The sequence below is a fragment of the Fukomys damarensis genome, unplaced genomic scaffold, assembly GCF_012274545.1.
Source record: "Fukomys damarensis isolate Sample0158 unplaced genomic scaffold, DMR_v1.0_HiC HiC_scaffold_3, whole genome shotgun sequence".
NCBI lineage: Eukaryota > Metazoa > Chordata > Mammalia > Rodentia > Bathyergidae > Fukomys > Fukomys damarensis.
The window spans coordinates 20,317,436-20,339,154 of NW_022900915.1; the positions used below are offsets into that span (position 1 = coordinate 20,317,436).

At 37.1% G+C, this 21,719-nt stretch overlaps 1 protein-coding gene across 1 annotated transcript in view; it reads right to left on the minus strand.

Moving 5' to 3' along the window:
- The window catches only part of Camk4 (calcium/calmodulin dependent protein kinase IV), a 113,558-nt gene that overhangs the window by 18,727 nt on the left and 73,112 nt on the right, over nucleotides 1-21,719 (minus strand). The window contains exons 6-7 of the mRNA XM_010607905.1: nucleotides 5,630-5,720; nucleotides 3,541-3,615 (exon numbers count right to left, since the gene is read on the minus strand). Of these exons, the coding sequence (XP_010606207.1) occupies nucleotides 3,541-3,615; nucleotides 5,630-5,720 (166 nt within the window). The remainder of the gene's footprint in view (nucleotides 1-3,540; nucleotides 3,616-5,629; nucleotides 5,721-21,719) is intronic.

The following is a 21,719-nucleotide window of genomic DNA, read 5'->3' on the forward strand; positions in this document are numbered from 1 at the left end:
GCCTTTATATCTAAGGAGGCAAATACTTCTGCCTTAATCATCCCAGGCCCAGGTGGCAGTCACTAGGGGCAAGCCCTCTATCTTAGACTCACCCAAGTTGTCAAAGGAGCCATTCCCAAACTGCTAATGCTGCTCTAACTTGCTTTTTCTTGGAAAGCCCAACAAAAGCCCTGGCTCAAACCCTCCCCTGCTCCTACTCCTGTCCTCAGCTTCCTGATGACGCTGGTGCCTTTCCCATGTGGCTGTGTGGCGTGCCATGCTTCTGTCCCTGGGATCTTGAGTATAATGAATTTGCTCTTTCTTTCCCTGAGCTTTTTCTCTCTCCTCTGGTGGCCATACCTGACTGAGTGCATTATAATCATTACCAACAGATTCTGTGTAAAGTCGAGCTTTCTATAGCATGATAACGATTCTCACTAGTCTAGCACTTGGGTCTCATTTCCAGCTCTCTCTATAAAGGGGTAGTTTCCCCTCAGTTGACTTATTCTTTGAAGGACACATGCCAAACTGATGATAAAGGGCTAGAATTAAGAGTGATCCTCAATTGTTTCAGCTTTACTTGTAAGTGGGCTGATTATTATAGAACAAGTTAATATCAGCACTAATTTTTATAGTAAAATGTTTATTTAGTTGAACACACTGGATCTTGCCTCTGGTCTGGGTCATCTGCCTCCTGTTCCCGGGCATCAGTGTGACCTCTGTTTTTCCCTAGCTTAGGTTTTCCAGTATTTTCTGTGTTACTCTACAGAGACTACCCCCCAAACCCTGCACTCTCTACTTTCACTTTGAGGTAGCATTTCAGAATAGCTCCTTTGGGTCAAGAACGTGTACAAATAAATATATATTTATTCATATACAATTTTAACCTTACTCTTGCATATAAACATTTAAACTTTACTGATTTTTTTACTCCCTAGACTACTCTGACACACATTATAGTAATACCATATATATTTAGCCCTTTCGAGTCCTCAAAGCATTTACAGTTTTCCTCTCTATCCTCAAAATAGTCCTCTAAGGTGAGCACATTCTATCCTGCTGGAAGATTTTTTTTTTTTTTTGCCACTTTCACCTTTTCTTACATTGTAGCAAATTATTCCTTGCAGATAAACTGTTACTTACAGGAGTGTGGAAAGGTGATCTTGATCATTCTCAAAACTCAGCTACTTCTTGCCCTATTACATGGCCTCTAAGGTGAGATGCATATCCGCAGAACAAAAAAATACTAAACTAGAAGTAGGCCTCCATTATATTTATTCATTTATTTTTGGGTACTAGGGATCGAACTCAGGCCCTTGTGCTTGCAAGGCAGGCGCTGGAACCCCTGAGCTAAATCCCCAGCCCCTAGATCTCCATTGTAAAATAACATTGTCTATGAAATGAGTATGCTTATGTCAAGGACAAGAGATGAAAACAGTATTTTACACCTAAAAGTGCTTGGATTTATGAATAGATCAAATATGCTATCCACTGAGAATCTATTTAAGAAGGGACAGCAGCATTTGTGTGGATTTCTGACTTAGAAAGATAGGAAAGGAAATTTACAATAGCTTTTTAATTTGTCTGTTTTCTTGCCATCTCTCCCCCTCAAATCCATCTGTCATACTGTGTCATAATCTAGACATTTATAAAATACAAACTTGATTTCAAGGTACCGCCCTGAAGGTAAATGTTTGTGTATCACCATTACACCAAATAATCTGAATTCCTTAGCCTGATGTACAGACTCTCTAAAAATGTGGTCCATCCTACCTTTATAAATCTGTACCTCTGCACCAAGGACTCTAAGTTCCAGTTGTACAAAGTGGCAAAGAGACAAACAGCCCCTGAAACTGTCAGGCGTTGCCACTCCTCCACGACTTTGCTCTCCCTGTACCCACTGACGAAGAGTGCCCATGACCTCCCTGTTGAACTTCTATCCAGCCATCAATGTCCAGCTCTAATTCCCTTCTCTGTCAGATATTTCCAGCCAGGACTAACAATTCCTTTCCTTCTGTCTCCCCAAGCATTTGACTCACGTAAACATAGAACTCATCACAGCAAACTTCAAATTACTATATATAAGCTTTTCTTCTTTTGTAGTCCATGAAATCAATGAAGAACAAGACCATATTGTGTTTATCCTTGTAACCTTAGTGGAGTCTGTTAGTCATTCACTGTTTATTTATCAATGAATGTGTCATTCTTTCATAAATTGACCACTCTGAATTGCTGTAAGAGAGAACTGCTGTCATCACTATAATTACAGACCTTGAAACGATACTGCTTGCTAGTAGTCACAAAAGAGACTCTTTAGAGATCACTCATTTACTATCTTTTTGATCCTCTCTAATCCAAGGCTGCTCAGTTCTCAGGAAACTGTGCAAACTACCCACCTGCTGGGAGTACTTAGTGTCTGGCATTAGATAATTATTACTAAGTTGTCCATCAGCTTTCTTCTTGTGAGGAATCCTTAATTTGTTTTATCATTCTTTTCTCAATTCTCTTCCAATTCTATCAATGGGTTAGCAATTAGTGATGATAAATGGGCAATCTTGTCTGGCACATGGCAGCAAATTTAGCTGCCCCCAAGCCCAGTCTTGGAGAGCTGGAAGTATGAAAGAAATGTAGTAGGAGGACAAATAAAGGGATATGAATTGGGGACAGGGCAAGTCCATATGGCACCAGTAGGAGGGAAGGTCCATAGAGAGATTGTCAAGGGAACCATTTAAGGTTAAAAAAAAAAAAAGACATAAAAACCAAACAAGAAGACATCTGTATCAGGCATAATATAGTCTAATGGTTTTCATATCTTCTCCTGTTTGGAAAACTTGCTTCATAAGTTTATGATAGAGGCAATGAGTTGTATGACCCAATATTATTTTTTGAGACACGGGGCAATGAACCGAGGGCCTTGCATTGTCTGGGTGGAGGTGCTCTACCACTGAGCTCTACCCTCAGCCTCCTAACCCCATTCTTAATGCTAAACCATGTGTCTTTGTCACCTGAGGTTCATATTATGAAATCTTAATCTCTCCCAAGTTGATGGCTTTAGGAAGTAGGGCTTTGGGGAGGTGAGTAAGTTACAAAGGTGGAGTCCCTTCTGAAAAAGGACCAGGAGAAACCACTAACTCTTCCACCACATGAGGACACTACTTCTTAGCATTCAGATCTGTGAGCAATCATTTTTGGTTGTTTATAAATTCCTAGTCTAAGGAGTTACATTATAGCAGGGTGAATGGCTTAATGAGTTGCAAGAAAATAGTATTTTAAACTTACCAGGGAAACCAACATATCAAAATTAAGTTATAAAATGTTAACACGGAGTTTTTCCTAGTGATTATCTTCTTTCTCCTAAGAGTAGCTCCTGCCCAAATGAAAGTTTAACAGAGGTGTCCGATAGCTAACATCACAGAACCCCTCAGGAGCAACAGGAGGTGATCTGTCATTTTTATATTACTTATCATGGAGACACACAGCAAATTTAAGTGTTCATAAGTAGAGAAATGAGGAGTTGAAAATAAGAAGTCAAAGGTAAAATATCAGTGTTAAAGAGCATACCGCAGTACCCCGGGGTTCCACACACTGTCTTCATGAGTACCTGATGCTCCACAATTTTAGAGAGTCCAAAATCAGCTGTCAAGACAACAAAAACAAATCGAATGAAGCAAGTCTCTTCACAGCTGTTACACGCACGTCAGTTCTTTGAAGAGAAACCTAATTTATTTACGTGTTTGTTTGCTTTTGTATTTGAATGTGGTTGGGGACAAGCTACCTGAGAGAGGAAGCTAAAAAAATAATTCAAGTTTTTAATTTGGAGAAAAACATGATTCCTCAACACGTTTACAAATAAATTTATATTTAATCTTTGCTCTTCTCTATAATTTCCAGTTCTTGGGAAATAAGATTTTTTTTTCTTAACCTAACCACTGTAATAGTTACGTTTTGTCATAGTGTTTTTAATTCTGAGGTTTATTTGACAGTAATTCTAAGGGACAATATAGACTTGGATATAATTAAGAACCTTAAATCCATTGCTGAAGATTAAAAAGGTAGACTTTCATAAATGTCATAGAAATAGAAACATCAAAAGCCTTAGTGTAATTGAAAATGAATAACCTCCATCCCTAATGCATTTGACAGATAAAAATTTACCCTCATAAGAGAGTATAAGACCATTTGGGGCAAAAATATTTTTTATTTATTCCCCGTAGAATTAGCTGGGTAAGACATTATCAAAATTGCTACATTAGGATCTATTTGCTGGGATACCATCCCTGAAGAAACATCAGGAAACCGCTCAAGGCCATTCTTCAAGAGAGGCAGTGCGTCATGGATGCCATTTTAGACTTCAAAGATAAACCTACATTTCCACGGAGGTGGAGGTGCCTGATCCTTATCAGTGAAAGCAGCAGGAAGCCCCTCAGAAAGAAGGGCTCCTGCTTAAATTAGTATCTATCCATCCATTTAAAGGAATTTCTTTAAGGATCCAATCTTTGAAAGTGATGTCAGAGGAAATGTGAACACCCTGCTGTTCACTGCCTTTCAGGAGTGATCAGGAGAAGAGCTGGCTGCCCAGCAGGATTTCCAGGGTGTTATTCTTTAGGTTCTTGCATTCATGAAGCACACTCTGTTGCTTGAGCTCTTCTGGGAGAGAACAACTTAATTTTCAAAGGTGTTAACACTTGTAAATGCAGCGAACACATTAGCTTAGTGCACCTGGACGGCACCAGAAATGCAATGACCTTCGAAGGACTTAACACAGGGTCTTTAACTAAGGAGAATGCATCTAAAACTTTTTAAAACATTTTTTGGAAATAAAGATTTGTTTTGGAGGTTATATGGAAAATAACACTTACTGTGCTTTTTCTTAAATGCTGATTGATTTCTTTGGGTAGATCAGAATTTCTCCAAGTTTGTTTTTGGAGTTCTTCAAAATGTTTGGGAGGGGTGTTAATAAATTTTGAGAAAAGCCTTATAGTACACTATATGTTAGTCTGCATATTAATATTTTTAAGGTTCTGAGAGAGTACTGAAGAAATTAAAATCTTGTTTAAGTTGGAATTTCATACCTTATGTGACCAACCTTAGCATCTTTGCAAATTGCATAACAGCCCCACCCACCCCAGGACAAAAGGTCACTCCTCACCCTACTGAAGGGCCAAGTTCCTTGGGTGGGGGTACTTTTTGGGAAGAACAGGCCTTGATTTTTCTCTGTTCATGTAAACAAATGATTCAGGATCCAGTTTCACTAATATGTACTAAGCATTTTGTGTCAAAATTCTCAATCACCTAGTTAAACTCCAAATAGTTTGTGGAACAAGTCAATAACCAAAAAGAAACATTCGGTTTTCACTACAAATCTATCTACAAAATACAAGGCAGTGTCCTGAGGTTCTCACACCTGTTAAAACTTGTGATTCTCATGTGTGTCCAGCAATGGAACACCAATATCTAGTGCTAGTTTCCAGATCCACATTCCAAGAAAGAGCACATACTTCCAAAATAGAGGGTTAGTCCTCCAAGATATCAAATAGTAGAGGAAGTTGGATGGAGGTGATAAAGGATAGAGCAATATCATAAAATGTCACAGAACACATTTCTTCTGCTCTGGGAAAACATGCCCTGAAACATCAGAAAATGCTCTTACCGATTTTAAGTGGTGCATCTGGGGCTGGGGTCGCATACAGAAGATTCTCGGGTTTGAGATCACGGTGGACGATTCCATTTTCATGTAAGTACTGCATGGGGAGAAATAAGCAACATTTGTGTAATTCTGCTTATGATTGCAGAATCTATATTTAATCTTTTAAGAACTGTAATAGTTTTATGTGATTCAACAATGCACACATAATGACAAAATAAATATCACAAAGGAAAACATGTTTTACACTATATACACTGAGTACCTCTTGAGTGCTAGGGTTTTGGAGTAGTGATAGAGCACTTGCTTAGCATGCACGAAGCCCTCTATTCAGTCCCCAGCACAACACACACACACACACACACACACACACACACACACACACACAGAAACATGTAATTACACACACAGAATAATTAATCAAACATAAAATGCAACTTAAATTTTAGAATTAATTCCCAGAATGAAATATTTGTTCCTCAGAGAATATTATACAGTTCATATTAGGCATATTATCATATTAGACAGAATAATAAAGTAGTCAAAGTTCTATGTGTCGAAATTTGTCTATTTCATATCTGAAAAGCATAACTGAGTAATTTTTGAAACTTACAACCACAGTAAAAATTTATAATTACTGTTTGAATAAACATGTAGATGTGTTCTAATATATAGAACTATCTTTAATAAATAGTTTGATGATGATGAATGCTCTGAGACTCTTGAGAGTTAGGAAATCCAACTGTCAATACAGAAATTGAAAGTTATCATTCAGGTTAAGTCTGAAAGATCATTTCTAGCAGCTCCATTCATTTTATTTTCATTATTTTGTAGAATCCGCATAGTCATATTCAATATACTCCCATTGTAAATGTTGAAGTCCTACCTGTCTCTATTCCTCAGTTACAATTCCTTTTCAAAAAATACTTCATCAGTTTTTTTTCCATAAAGCTGGTTTGAATATTTTATACATTTGAAAATATGGATATATATATATACAAGGAGATATCTTTGATTTTCTCAATTTTCTATTTATTTATTTATTTATTTATTTATTTATTTTGGTACCAGGGATCGAACTCGGGTCCTTGAGCTTGCGAGGCAGGCAGCGGAACCACTGGTAAATCCCTGGCCCTCAATTTTCTTTTTTAAATGTGGCATTAATATGAATTTTTACACAGCTTTTTTACTTAGTATGTGAAACATTTTCTACACTTCAGATTATTTATTTAACTTTTGCATCTATTGTGTTTGTTGTATCATAAATTTGTTATATGTTTTGATGGTCATTCAAGCCAATTTGAATTTTTTTTAAATTATAAGTTATTCAGTTGCGATACTTAAGCTTCACAGTCCACTTGGTTGGCTTGGAAGCTGCCTAGGACATTCGTAAGGCACACTGCTGGCTGTGTCTGAGTGAGTCAAAGAGGTATAGTCTGTATCTGGTTCCTGAACCCTGGCTCTGGTGCTGTTCCTTCTCTGCTTCTCAGCCACCATGAACTAAGGAGCTCTGCTCTATTACTCCTTCCTCCCATGGTATTTCTTCCCAGAGCCAGCTAACCACGGACTGAATTCTCTGATATCATGAGCCAAGTAAACCCCTCCTCCTTAGAATTGTGGTTGTTGGGTATTTTGTCCAGCAATAGGAAAACTGCACAGCAGTAATAAATTTACTTTCACTGGCATATTTGCATAGTTCTGCTGATATTTTGATAGGACAGATACCTAGAAGCAAGTTTGGAGGTAAAGTCAAGAGGTAGGTAAAGTTTTTATTTTAATGTGTATTCCAAAATCACCAATTCTCAAAAGCTTCATCGATTTTTCACTTGCCCAAACATGTGTATAAATATGTACATATATATGTATATTTATGCAATTTTTTGTTAAGTCTACATTTTTATCTTTTGCTGAGCTGGAGTATAAAATGGAGTGAGTGTAAAGACTGTTTTAAGTTTGATTTAATTTGTCTCTTCCTGATAACTGGTACAATTAAGCTTCTTTAAATGGTTATTGATCCATTAGTTTTTATCTTCTGTGAATGGACTGACTGTTTATTTCCTTTGCACATTTTTCTGTGGGATTAAGAGCAAAAGTTGCCAGTATGCTGCAATCTTTCTCCTTCCCAAGTCCAGTGAGAAGGAAGGGAGTTCATTCTACCCAGGTGAAGTGGTGATGGTCATAGTGTGGTTTCCAAATCACTCAGTGAGTTGAGGAAACAGGAGCTGAAAACTGGCTCACTCATGAAAAACAGACAGATTAGAGGGCCTCACTGAGGTTCATTTACCCTGAAATGATAGCTGGGAAAGGATGCACATTTCTTATGGACCTGGTATGGATGCTTCACAAAGGAATCAGTCTTGAGTCTCTCTGGAAAGGGTCTTTGTGAGACTGTTTCCTGGCAGATGATGTCACCTCAGTCTCACAGGAAGCAGAGTGAGAGCAGACAGCTGAGGAGCCAGTAACACCTGAGTGGCACCGGGGTGAGAGCATTGTCCTGCCACAGAAAGGTCTCTGCAGAAGCTGTCAGTGTGTCCCACAACAGAAGGAATGACAGGCAACAGTAACCTACCAGACCAAGGGCCACCTAAGCCAGCACATATTGTATCTTCATGTAAGCAGGGTCAGAAGAGAAGACAGAAGCATCGTACAGCTTTGGAACATACATTTGGAACCAACAGAAGATATTGATCCTCCCTCCCCAATTCTTACCTAATTTAGAAGCGCCATTACTTTAGAAAGAAATTGACACTAACTGCTATACAACAGCAAATGAAATGATCTGGTAAATTTTGATTTAACAGTAGTACTATATGAATATTCTTTTTGCACATTGTTCTACCTTTCTCAAACTGAGTTATGGTTGTGTTCTAAGTGCAAATTGTAACAATGGCAAAATAACAAGAACAAAAAGAAAATGATTTGGAGTTCTAGGTTGGATAAAAGAAGTTTAGTTTTAGATAATATAATTTGTAGCTATGCACTACCAGTGGGATAAATTTAAAAGCAAACCAAAGCAACAAAATGCCAAAGGTCATGAACTGGCTTTTAAAAAGACATGTGGGGATAATTTGCTATAAATGACTTACTAAGGGCCATCATGTAATCTATACATATGTGGAGAGATGCATTCAAATGAATTTGAATGAAAAAGTGACAGAAATCATGACTTCATTTTTTTCCAGATCCACTGGTCACCTTTGACTAACAGGATTTCTATATTTTCCATTATTTTAAATCAAGAACCAGGAAGAGGGAAAAATGTGGAATATGATTGTTTAGCTTCCCTCAAAGAGATACAATCATTAGAAGCAGGAAAGCTATTTTAGATAAAAGTTCCCAGGAACTCCTTACATTAAAAAAAAAAAAAATGAGTCCAAAGAGGTTTTGCTTTTGTGTGTTATAACTATTTACTATATTAGTACTAGTTTAAACCAAGAAATTCTGAAAAACAATATTAATTTTAAAAAATGGTAATAAATTTATAACATTAACACATACAGCATTCTCAAGATGGGTGTCTCCTTATTTTGCTCAGGCTGGTCTTGAACTTGTAGGTGAAAGTGATTCTTCTACTTCAGCCTCCTGCTAAGCTGGGACTGTGTGTACACCATCACGCCCCGCGGTAAAAATAACTATTTTCCAAGGCAAGATGTTATTGAATAGGATGATATTGTTTCACAGTTGTGCAAATTTCATTAATTCCTGCCTTAAATACTAGACAGCCAGATTACCGTATTTGCTTCTGTATTTATTCTATTATAAAATCACACATACACACTCTGGAAAATTCTACCATGCCATCATAAGAAAGGAGAAATACCTTCAGATTATGATAAAGTAGTTTTGATCACAGACCTACTGAAAGGGTCTCAAAGAATTTCAAGGGAGCCCAAGACTAAACTTTGAAAGCTTCTGTCTTAGATCACCTGAAGGTTTGAGAGTTGCATAACAAGCATGCTTTCTTTCCAAAAGATGAAACACAATGTTTTGTTGTTGTTGTTGTTGTTGTTGTTGTTCAGTACCAGGACTGAACTCAGGAGCTTATGTTTGGGAGGCAAGCTGCAGTACTGCTGAGCTAAATCCCTGGACCAAAATAAAATTTCTAAATAGAACATATTTTTATTATTTCTTTCTTGGTTTACCTTTGAAATAGGCCTGAGTGAATTTGCTGTGCATGTGCTTATAGTTTATTGTAAAAATTTTTAGAAGAAAAGGAACTAAATTTGTGGCAATTAGGATTTGAAATGTTCTTGCTTTTGTTACTTATAAAACAAAGAAGTACTAAGATGCATAGTTTTTGTCACTCCCAGTTACATTTCAAAGTCTGTTGTTTTGTTTATGCTCCCTTCTCCGGGGATGAGATAGTCTTAGTGCTACTGGGGTCTCAGACCCTCCTGCTTCCTGGGAGGCATTGCTGGTCACTCCCAATTTCTTTTCCTTCTCTCTTCCCTCGTTCTTACCCTTCACCTTATAAATAAACTATAGATTAGATGCTATGGTCTTCAAAAAGAATAAGAAAAAGAAAAAAAAAAAACTATCACCTGAACATCCTTTCAACTTCGTAAATTCTCACTCTGCTCTAGCTCGATTCAGCGACTTCCTACTCCAGTTGCCCAATCTTTCTGAAAACGTCTGTACTTACAGATGGCATCTTTTTCTCCTCTCATTTCCCCACTGAACATGTTATGATCTTATTTCTGTCCCCAGCAAACCCAGCACACACTTTCTGGCTCTCTTCATTTGACCCATTCATCACGTAACCACAGTGCCCGGTGTCTCCTCTGCACTCATCTCCAGGTGCTCCCGACACGGGCTGCCTGGCTTCCTTCAATTCTCTGCTGTCTCCTCGGCTTCCTCACCTCAGTGTCTTTCACTTGCTCAGAACCCTACGCTCTTCTTGTGTTTCCAGGGTGAGCCCACTGAAAAGCACAAACTGCAGTGCCATTCTCCACTGTGTCCCAAATCTCTCCTACCTCCTGCCCAGATGTCTCCGTAGCGCTGGACTCTATACAGCTTTCTACGTCACCTTCTATTTGGAGGTCTTACGTGTCACAGAGTTGACCCTTCCAAAAGTAAACTCATGGTTTACCTTAATCTGCTCTCTCTGCCTTTATTTCCAAGCCCTAATAGTACCATCCAAAAGATCAAACCTGGATCCACCTCAGCCCTTCATCTCCTTTACCTGACCATCCAATCCATGCCTGTGGTAGGTTCTCCGGCCTGGCCCTCAAGGCCTGATGACATAGTTCCTCTGCTCCCTTCCAGCCTCATATTCTGCTACTTTCCCCTCTTATAATCTGTTCTCCCCTCAGAATTTTTCAGATCCTCAAAAGCCCTCATTTCTTCCTGACCACAGGCTGTTCATCTTTCTCATTCTCTGCCTGGCCAGATCTCTTCGTCTTCACCTGTAACGTCACTTCTTCTGGGAGCTCCCCTTGGCCTTTCAAACCAACTGCCTAAAATTTAATTTGATGATGCTAGTGAATGCAGTGAATGTCCACTCAGTGATGCTTCTTGTTTCCTTTTATAGTGTGTACCTTTATTTACAGGCTTTACATTCTGATGTCTCTTTCAATGGAATTGGAATTCCACAACAATAAGGAAAGTCCCTCAGATATTCAGTTTCCTTCTCAGTGTCTCACACTAAGTATGTGCTCAATAAACACTTTTGAATGATTCATAAATAACAGAATTCTCCTGTAGATCCGCATGTTGTTTTGCTTTTTAGTCACTAACTTATAGTTATTCAAAAAGTGGTAACAATCTGAACCTTTTATTAATTTGCTATTATTCATTTGTAATAGGAGATGTTAAACAAAAAATTCTGCGCTTACATACATGGCAATATATTTCTGTAGCAACATGATGTGATACATTTGGCTAATGTAAGGATTTTAGCATTTGTATGCTTATACATTCTTGTTGGATAAAAAAATTAAACTGCATGATTTGCTCTTTTCTACAATACTTAGAACACCTTTTGTCACTCAAAGGGTGTTCTTTATTAGTTAGTCAAATGAAATTTACATTGTCTTTTTTAGAAAAACCAAACCCAGTAAGAACATTTTAACTGTGAGATCAAACAGAAGAGTTTCAACTTCCAAATGACATTTTAGGCAATTATATAACTAGTTTTTTGTTCTATAACAGCACTAAATGGGTAGCTACGGCTAAGTTAATTTCTTCACATTCTTTGAGCTTGATCACAATATCTAACACAGTATATGCTCAGGGGAGATTAGAGAAAGGCTGTTTGGACTTCCAGTTAGGGCTTTCTTTGATCCCCTTCATGTCTGAAACACTCACGAGCTGTACTTGCCAGTGTAACTAACAGGAGTAACGCAGTGACTTAAATTCAAGTGGCTACAGCAGTAGTGATGTGACCCGCTCATATAACACAGTAGCGAGCAATGAGCAAGCTAAAGGCCACCATTTTTCAACGAAGGTGTCCTGCTGGACTCCAGCAGCAACACAAGATGACCACTCTGCAGTGAACCTTTAGGACTTGACTGTGGCCTGGAAGAGCCTGGATAAAGTGACGCTTTGCTATAAAATGTTTACTGGGGTTGCAGCATCACAGGAAAAACAGGAGGCGGGCAAAGAAGATAATGATGAATGCTGTTGCTAAGAGAAATCTGGGATGCCACATTAGAGTAGGCCATGGGGAAGAGGTCACATAGAACAATGATTCTGGTTCTTGCTTCTCATTGTAGTATGAGTCTTCTGGTTACTAAATCAGTATGGAGCAACATAGATATTTTCAGTATGTTACAAATTTATTTTCTTGTCTTTCCATATAGGTGCATCCCATAAAGCTTTACTAAATATTATATGAACTATGTGGCAGTAGTGGGAAATATCATTTTATTTACAATGTATTTCATTGATTTAACTCAGAACCTATAACATCACTCAATTAAGCTTTTAATGAAACACACTGCATTCACTAGCATCATCAAATTAATGGCTATCATTTCAAATTAGGCATCAGGCAAAAAAAAGGCAATGAAAAAGCCATGTGTCCAGATTTAAACAGTTAAATCTTGTGCTGACAGAAGTATTTGCAGAAAAGTGACACAATGTACAGGTAGTCAAAAAAATGAATGAGAATACAAAATTTACAGTACTGTATAAGATTAGAACAAATGCATATTGTAAGGCATCTATCCAAGTGTATACTGAGAATGTTTAAAGAGGATAAATATGCCATTGATTAACTTTCTCATTTTCATTGTATGAGGCTAGATTTCAGAAGAGATGAGATTTTTAAGGAAGGCTACGGAATAGTCTGATTAACAAGATGGAGGTGATGGCCAGGAATTAACAGATAGTTTGGAAAAAGATGCAAAAATGACTTGTACTTATACCAAAAGGAATGGCAAGGTGTTTGTAATGGGAAAGACACCACGTTGGGTACCAAATAAATAAAGAGCTTCTGAGTCCTCAGTGTCTAGTCAAACAGGGTATGAGGGTCTTGAGTTTGTCCCAAAGAAAGACTTCACCTTGTGAAAGGAAACTGACTGGGCAGGACCAAGGATCAGCGGAGACATTAATCCACCCTCAGGCAGAGGTGAGCCTCTTCCAAGGACGAGGAAGCTAAAAGTGATAATTATTAAAGATGACTGCTTTAGAGCCGAGGAATTAGATCAGTGGTTCCTCACAAGAGCAAGATCCTGAGTTTGATCCCCAGTACCAAACAAAAAAAAAAAAAGGTAACTGCTTTAAACTATAGAACATGTTATAAATATTTAAAAATAAGAGCTGATACTTGGTACATATCGGAGAAAGCAGTTTTTAGATGCAAATTAAGATTTATCAAATATCAAAAAGTAAAAATTTGTATTTTCCTTCAAAAATATGTACATATGCAGATGTATAAATGATTCTGAATCAGGTATCCATTAAAGTAGAAATTTATAAAAAGAGAGAAAAGCCCCAAACTTATCTTACCATTTAGTCTTTTAAAAATACAATCATCAAAAGCTCACATTCTCTTTTAAAGAGATTAAGATAATACAACTGCTCTGAATTCAGAGGGTGTCTAGACATGTAATTAAACTCCCTCTATGGTCCTAACAAAAACTGTGTCATTGTGTAATGAAAGCTACTACATAGTAATTTACTTTAATTACAGCTGTGCTGTGTTCTATGGGCTGTGTGTGGTTAATTGATAATGTCTCAGGAGTTGGTAGGAGGAAGTTTGAATCTCTTTAAAATTCTAACAGGACAAAGAAGAGCCAGTCATTGAAAAAAGAAAACGGTATTCTGGCTACAGTTCTCCTGTTGTGCAGAAAAGTTCAACTGCATGGATTTGCTCTTTTCTATAGCTCAGAAAATTGAGAATCAATATACATAAATTTATGTAAGAACTTGAAAATGACTAATCCATTTTAAAATCACAACTGCACTATAGATCTGCCACCTCCATTGTCTTTATTCTAGACCTCTACTCTGTGATGGCTTCAGGTTTGTCCAAAGAATAGATGAGAACCACCCTCTGTGACTAGATCAAGAGTCTGATGGGATCTGTGGAAAGTCATATCCCTGTTGCATTTTAGGATCAGAGGAATCCACTTAAGCAAAGTTGCCAAGTTCTGGGCCTCACAGGCACCCTTACCGATCTCATCCTTCGTGCATCCTTTCCCCTTCTGAGCTCTGACCATCCCAGAATAATAGCAGCCATTCTTATCCATTCACTTCTTTCATTTACACTCTCACTGCTTAATATAGTTTATACTGTTCTCTACTTGTACTACACTGTTATATTTTTAACCATTCCCATTCATCCATACACCTGTGTCATCTTTTCAGATCACAGATTAACTCAGGCAAACCTTAATCTGATCAACATAAAAGTCACTTTCAGGGTGTCTCATTGCCAGCAAGACTATTTTCCCCAGCATAAAAATACTTGAGTCTTCTCATTTAAGATTTCCAGACACTGTGAAGCAGAAATATCTATCAGCCCCACTATATTCTGACCCAAAGACAATACAAGCGTAATAACATGGTTGCTTTAAGTAGCTACGTATGAGGATGGCTTAACAGCAATTATAAAGGAAATTTTACAGCCCAGATTAATAACACCTTCTTTATGAAATCGTACTTCAACCCCACAACAAAGTGAGTCATTTTCTCTACTTTCCATTGCATATTTTCACATTCTTAGTATAATACGTAGATGGTCTCATAGCTAAACATGAGCCTATCAATGTAAAAGGTATATTGCTTGACAATAAGATCTGTCTCATTCGTTTCTTGGTACCTTTGAGATCTAGGCAAATGGACTGGTATATAGTAAGTTTTCAATACATTTATAAAATATTGCATGAAAGAAGGAGTGAATGAATGATCAGAATTATGGGCACACATCAAAAATAGACACAAAATACCAAAGAGTGGCTAGAATTCCTTTGGAGATCTATCACTTATTTATGCTTAATAAATGTTTATTAAATAAATAAGATGATGGGACGACCTGGAGTAGGACAGGAAAGGTCTTGGTGTGCCTTGTCAGACTAGATGCCCTGTATCTATCTCTGTTCACAACATTGTGTGGCTCTGTGTCCAAGAAACTTAGGAAACACAACTTATCTTGTTCTGAGTTTGTGCAATATCAATATCTCCTTTTGTTTGCAGGATGGAAAGTTAAATAAAACACAGACTGATCAGTTCTGTTTTGTTCTACACAGCCAAATGTGCTCTAGTAGTTCAGGTCTGCTAGTGATGAAATGTAGCAGGCTGATAACCTCATTTCCCCTTTGTTTCTGATATTTTGTTTAGAATTTCAGCTTCCTAAGATTTTTGCTTACAGTACTTTGCTGATGTCATTCCACTCTCTTTTTACTCTGGTGAGAAATCTGCTGCCATCCTTATATATTTTCCTTTCTTCTTTGGCTATTTTTTTCCTTGTCTGCCATTTGGAAAATTGAATTTGATGTTCCTGGTATCATTTTCTTCACCATATTTTTGTTAAGATTTGTTAAGTTTCTTGTGTGTGTGTCTTACATTTGGAAAACTGTGGATCGCATTTCTTTAGGTCTAATTCTGTCTCCCATCCCTCTTCATCAAGTCTGAGTTTACATTTCGAGGTTGCTCCATAGTGTAATGGTGCTTTTTTTCAATTTTTCATCTTTTTTCTCATTTTCACCTGAAATAGATTTTAATGCTGTTTTCAAGTTCACCATTCTTTTCTTCCCAAAGCATCTAACCTGCTGCTAATTCTTCCCAGTATGTGTTTTTTATTCCCTTGGATATAACAGCTTTCATTTCTACATGTTTGATTTCAGTCTTTTAAAAATTATCACCTATAAGTCATTGAAAGCATTTTAAGCTTTTCATCGACTTTTCTGAATATATGGAATATATGGTAATAGTTCTTTTAATGCTCTTGTGTACTACTGTTTCCATTTGTGTCGTCTATTTCTTTTTTATTTCTATTAGTGCATTTTTGCAGTATGGAATGTTGTCATCCCTTGTGCAGAGGTGGAACATGTGCATAGCACAGCTTCATTCCTCTTCTCATCCGCTTTCCTCATCTTTCTCTTCCTCCCTCCATCTCTCCATCCCTGTGCCATTTGAGAAAGATCTCTCTCCCTACTTCCTATTATCCTTCTTTTTTATTTTATTATTTATATTTTGGGATTTTCCTATGGGAAAAACCTTGCAATATTTAGTTTATATGTCTATTTATTTCACCTAACATTATGACCTCAAGGGGCATCCATTTTCCTACAGATGATTCAAGTTTATCTTTCTTTATTGGCAGAGGGGTGCCCTACTGTATGTAAATTCATGTTCTTTATCCATTCATCTGCTGATAAACATATACACTGCTCCCAGGATTTAGCTGTTATGAATTGCGCTGCTATAAATATGGTTATGTATCTATCAGTGTAATATGACAGCTTTGACTCTTTAAGGGAGAGACCCAGAAGGGGAATACCTGGATCAAACGTAATTTCTAGTTGTTGTTTTTTGAGGCATTTCCATAGTGGTTAAACTAGTTTAAATTCATACCAACAAAGTAGGAAGGTTCTTTTTTCCCTGCAGTCTCACCAGCATTTATTATTTGAGTTCTTGACTTCTTTTTTTTTCCCCACAAGGCAAAATAGTTTATTTCTTCAACAGTAAGGTTGAAAAAGAAATATTTTAGAATCAAGTGAAACACGTATTTATTCAATGAGCATTAGATACAAAGAATAGGAAGATACAGCTAGACACGATCCTATCTAAGTTGAATTGATATGAGTAGAAATAGAAGTTTATTCTGAAGGACAAAAAGTACTAAGCTCGCTGGAAATAATCTAGTGCTTTTTGAATAGAACTGAGACTTCAGTTTGACCAATGTATGCAGTGTGACCAAAAACTACAGTTAATGTTTAAATTAAAAATAAAAAGATCATTACAGTTGTTGTAGCCAGGTTTTGCAAGGGAAATAGATTTAATATAGGATTATTTTATAACAGTCACCCAAAAAGTCAAATGCAGAGGAATGCAAGAAATCTGTCCACGCATCAGAGACCCAAAGGATCTAGCTGATGACCTGGATCCCACAGCAGTGTCCCGCACAAGTCCAGCTGAAGGCATAGAGCCCAAGGCAACGTTCTCCGTGAGTCCAGCAAGAGGCCTAGAGCCCTCAGCAATGTCTCGTGCTTGTCTGTATCAAGGTGGAAGCTAGAAAGTCTGCGCCAGCTGGGTGAAGGATTTGTGCCACCAGGCTGAGGAGCCAGGAAGTGATGCTCGTGGTGAAGATCAGAGCTTCCTTGAGAACAGCAGGCATTCCCAGTGATAAGCTCCTGAAAAGATGATGGCCATTCTTTGTGGAGTAAGGTGGAATCTTGATATTGTTTTAATTTGCATTTCTTGAGTATTCATCAGTGATACCAAATATGTCTTCAATTATTAACTGGCCATTTGTACTTCTTCTGTGAAGTGTCTATTCATTTCACTTGCCTATTTATTTCATTGGGCTTTTTATTTGGGTGGGAGGGTCTAAGCTTTTTGAGTCCTTTATCCATTTTAGATACAGTATTAGTCCTATGTCTGAGGACTAGATGGCAAAAACTTTTCTCCCATTCTGTAGGTTATCGTTTCACTCTGTTGGCCGTTTCTTTTGCTATTCAGAAGTTTTAATTTGTTATGATCCCATATGTTGACTCTTGGTTCTATTTCCTGTGCCACTAAGGTTCTGTTCAGAAGGTCCTTGCCTATATCTACGACATCAAGATCACCTATTTTATCTTCCAGCCAGTTAAATGTTTCTGTTTCAACATTTAGTTCTTTGATCCATTTTGATTTTAGTTTAGTGGATACTGAGAGACATGGGTCTAGATTCTGTCTTCTACACGTGGATGCCTCATTCCCCAGCACCTTTTATTAAAGAGGTTATCTTTCCTCTTGTGTATATTTTTGGCCCCTCTGTCAAAGATCAAATAGTTGAATGTTTTGGGGTTTGTTTCTGCATCATATATTCTGTTGCACTGAAATTCTCTTTTTCTATTAATTGATTTTTTTCTCAGCTTTTTTGTATGCCTTATAATTTTTTACTAGAATTGAATTTTATCTTGCTGGTTGCTAGATAAATACAGACATATTTTGGGTTATTTTAAAACTTTGTTCTGGATGCAGTTAAATTCCATTCATTGGAAATAGCTTGATCCTTTAGAGGCTTATTTTTAAGCTTTGTTGTATTTGTTCACTCTATCTGTTGGGAACACAAACTCTTCTTATCTGTACGTGAGCTTCATGCACGCTTCTCTCTAACCTGTGATTCTTCCCCCAGCTTTGGATAGCTTTCTCACATCTGGGTGCCACTGAAGATCGGAGGGCTGGGTCACCTGCAGCTCTCCAGGACTCTCTTTGTGCAGCTTTCTTTTGTTGGCAGTGTGCTCTGCAAACTCTCTTATTCTGAGACAGCATCTCACTAAGACCTGTCATAACTGGCTCTTTGGGCTCCAAGGCTCCCAATTCTGTCCTCTCACCTCAGGGAGACAGCAGAGATCCTCCTAGTTTCCTGCTCTCTCTATCGTAACCTTGCAGCCCTCTTCAGGCAATTATAGCCTTCAGATCATTTTCTTCTCTTTCTCAGGGATTACTGTCCTGGGCTGATTGATGCCCAAAGTCTAAAAACCATATTTTAAATACAGTTGACCTTTTTTGGTTGTTTCAGGGAAAAGAATAAATAAATTTCCTTTTATTTCATCTTATCCAGAAGCAATTGTCAGTGCTGCTTCAGATGTTTTAAATATTTTCTAAATAATCTTTCTTTACCTATATATTTTGTTTGAACAATTACTTATATTCCACATACCTATGTTCCATATTTGAAGTCTTTTTTAGCTGATTACTACTGCATTTCCACAGAAATAAGACCAAATCGGAAAATAATCAACATCGAAAACTAGAGATCAAAAATGTCAGGCCCAATCAGCCTCTCCTTGCCTTACCTGCCTTACAGAGTCGCCGCTGAGCAAGAGAAGAGTGGTGGCAGGTAAGGCAAGTTTCTAATAAAAACGGATGTCAACTAACAAGAATTTCTTCTATTTTTGTGCAAGTATTTGAGAACGGTGCCAGATAAGAAATGGATATAAAGTTGTGGAGGTGCAGAGAATAAAAAAAATCTTCAGAAAATTAAAGTGATTGATAATATTTGAGAGATAATTGTGCTGACAACTATTAAATCTATAGAATAATTGGATTAAATCAAGCATGGTGGTACATGTCTGTAGTCTCAGCACTTTAGGATGCTGAGGCAGGAGGACTGCAGGCTCAAGCTCAATCTGGGCAATGTAGCAATTTAATGAGACTCTGTCTCAAAATAAAAAGATATAGCAAGGATTGGTAGGTAGCGCAGGGTGAAATATCTGAGTTCAAGCTGGAAAAATTTAGGTGGATCAATGTTTTAAGAACTATTTATTATAGGTTAACTTTTTTCAAGAAAAGATGAACTATGCATTGTAATATTCTATTAATACAGTTATGAAACAAATCTTTTAAGATTTGTAGTGTAAAATGAACACTCAACTTGATAAAAATATCCCAATAAATGAAAGATATAATTATTATGTAAACATGTGACTAAAGCAACCTGCTTAAAGAATTGATATTAGGAGTTACATAGAAGGTTAATAGCCACAATGTTCATAATTCACTCAGTAATTAAAACACTACTGCACAGTACGGTGACTATAGATACCAACAACATAACGTACATGTCCAAAAAAAGAGGACAGGGGTTTTTGAAAGTTTTAACCTAAGAAATTGATAAATGCTTGAGGACATAAGAATGTTTAACCTGATTACAACATAATACAGTGTGTACTTCTACCTATCATGACAGGTATCCCATTAATGCGCACATTTTTGTTTTTATACATCAGCTAAAATTAATTAAAAGATACTTCAAAGACATGGTTGTTTTCTTTTTCTTTCTTTCTTTTTTTCTTTTGGTTCCAGCTATTGAACTCGGGTCCTCGCACTTGTAAGGCAGGTGGCAGCTCCACTGAGTTAAATCCCCAGTCCCGCAAAGACATGTTTTTAAAAATTATAAAATAAACTTTGCCTATGTCTTTTAGCTATTCAGAGAATATCCATATTTTGAGAGTCAAAATGTCTTTGATTTCTTGAGGAGAAAACTTATCAAAAAACACTATGTTCTGTGGTATTTCCTTTAAAGAGGTTCAAATACAATTTTATCAAAAGTTTGAAAGATTAAATATGTTGAAGTTACTAGTAGGTCTTAGGAAGTCTCAACTCACATGTACTTTAAAAACATCAAGTGTCTACATTAATTAGGGAATTCCTATTAGATTGCAATAATTCTAGATACTCAAAAGTGCCTTAAGGCAGATGCTTTAAAAACCTTTTTTGAAGATAACTCTAGAAATCCTAGAGCCCATCTCAGCCTTAAAAGATGTTTTAGAGTTGAAAACCCAAATGTTAACATTTCTAGCACACAGGCAGATAACATAGGTGGGCCAAACTCATATTTAAATGCTTTTTATTTAATAATTTTTCTGTGGTATTAATACAGTGTGAAAAGCACTGTTCTAGTGATTTACCAAATATATTAGCCCTCATAAAAAATCTATTACTTTCACTTTACATAGAAAGAATAATGTGCTCCAGTTCACACAGTTAGTAACAGTGCTGAACTCTGCATAGTTAAGAGTACCCGGGGTTAGTCACAAAGCCAGGGAATGGCAGAACGTTCTATACTCAGTGAAGATACCACATCCTGCCCCCAAAGCTTTCCACCAAATTTGAGCTAACACATAGAGCTGTAATGCGTAGTTACTCAGCAATTTATTTTCAAGTGTTTGATGTTAAAAGTGAAAGAAAATCCTTTAAAAGTCCTAAAATATTTCTAGACAGAAACTCTAGAAGACCAGTCTTCTTCCCTATGTCAGAAAACTGGATACTGGAAATCCTCTGTGTGTGTGTGTGTGTGTGTGTGTGTGTGTGTGTGAAAAGAAATATCAAGTAAAAGAAATGTAACATAACCACCAGAGAAGAAATATGACAATCATCCACTAATTCTGCCTACTCTCCCATTTAAGGAAAAGCACAAAGCTTTTTCGTAAATCCCTCTGGGATGCTGGTACCTTGCTGTCTGGGATTCAGAAGAATTAGCTTTTTCTGGCTTGACATGGGTTCATTTATAAGAGAACTGTGATCTTTTTAAGAGAATAGGAATCTTTTCTGTTGGTCTCTGAGCACTAGAAACCATATGTAGAAAAAGTGTGTCTATAATACAACATTTAGTAAACAAGAAATGACCTCTGTCCTGTTAAATCAGATACCCACAACCACTGGATCATAAAATATCAGGATTACCACACTGAGGAGACAAATTTAAACCAAATTAAACATTAAGATTTTTTGTTCAGTGCATCATCATATTCCATGGCACACACTGATTTTCATGGAATATTCAATATGAAAAATTGCATTGTGATCCTTAACTGATGCCTGTTTTTCTCTCTGAAATTGGAGAATCTTAAGAGCTAGAGTATTGTAGTATGGATATTTGGCTTCAATCTGTTCTATGTATTAGGAGGTATGATGAATTGTGTATTCTTTACCAAGGGAAATA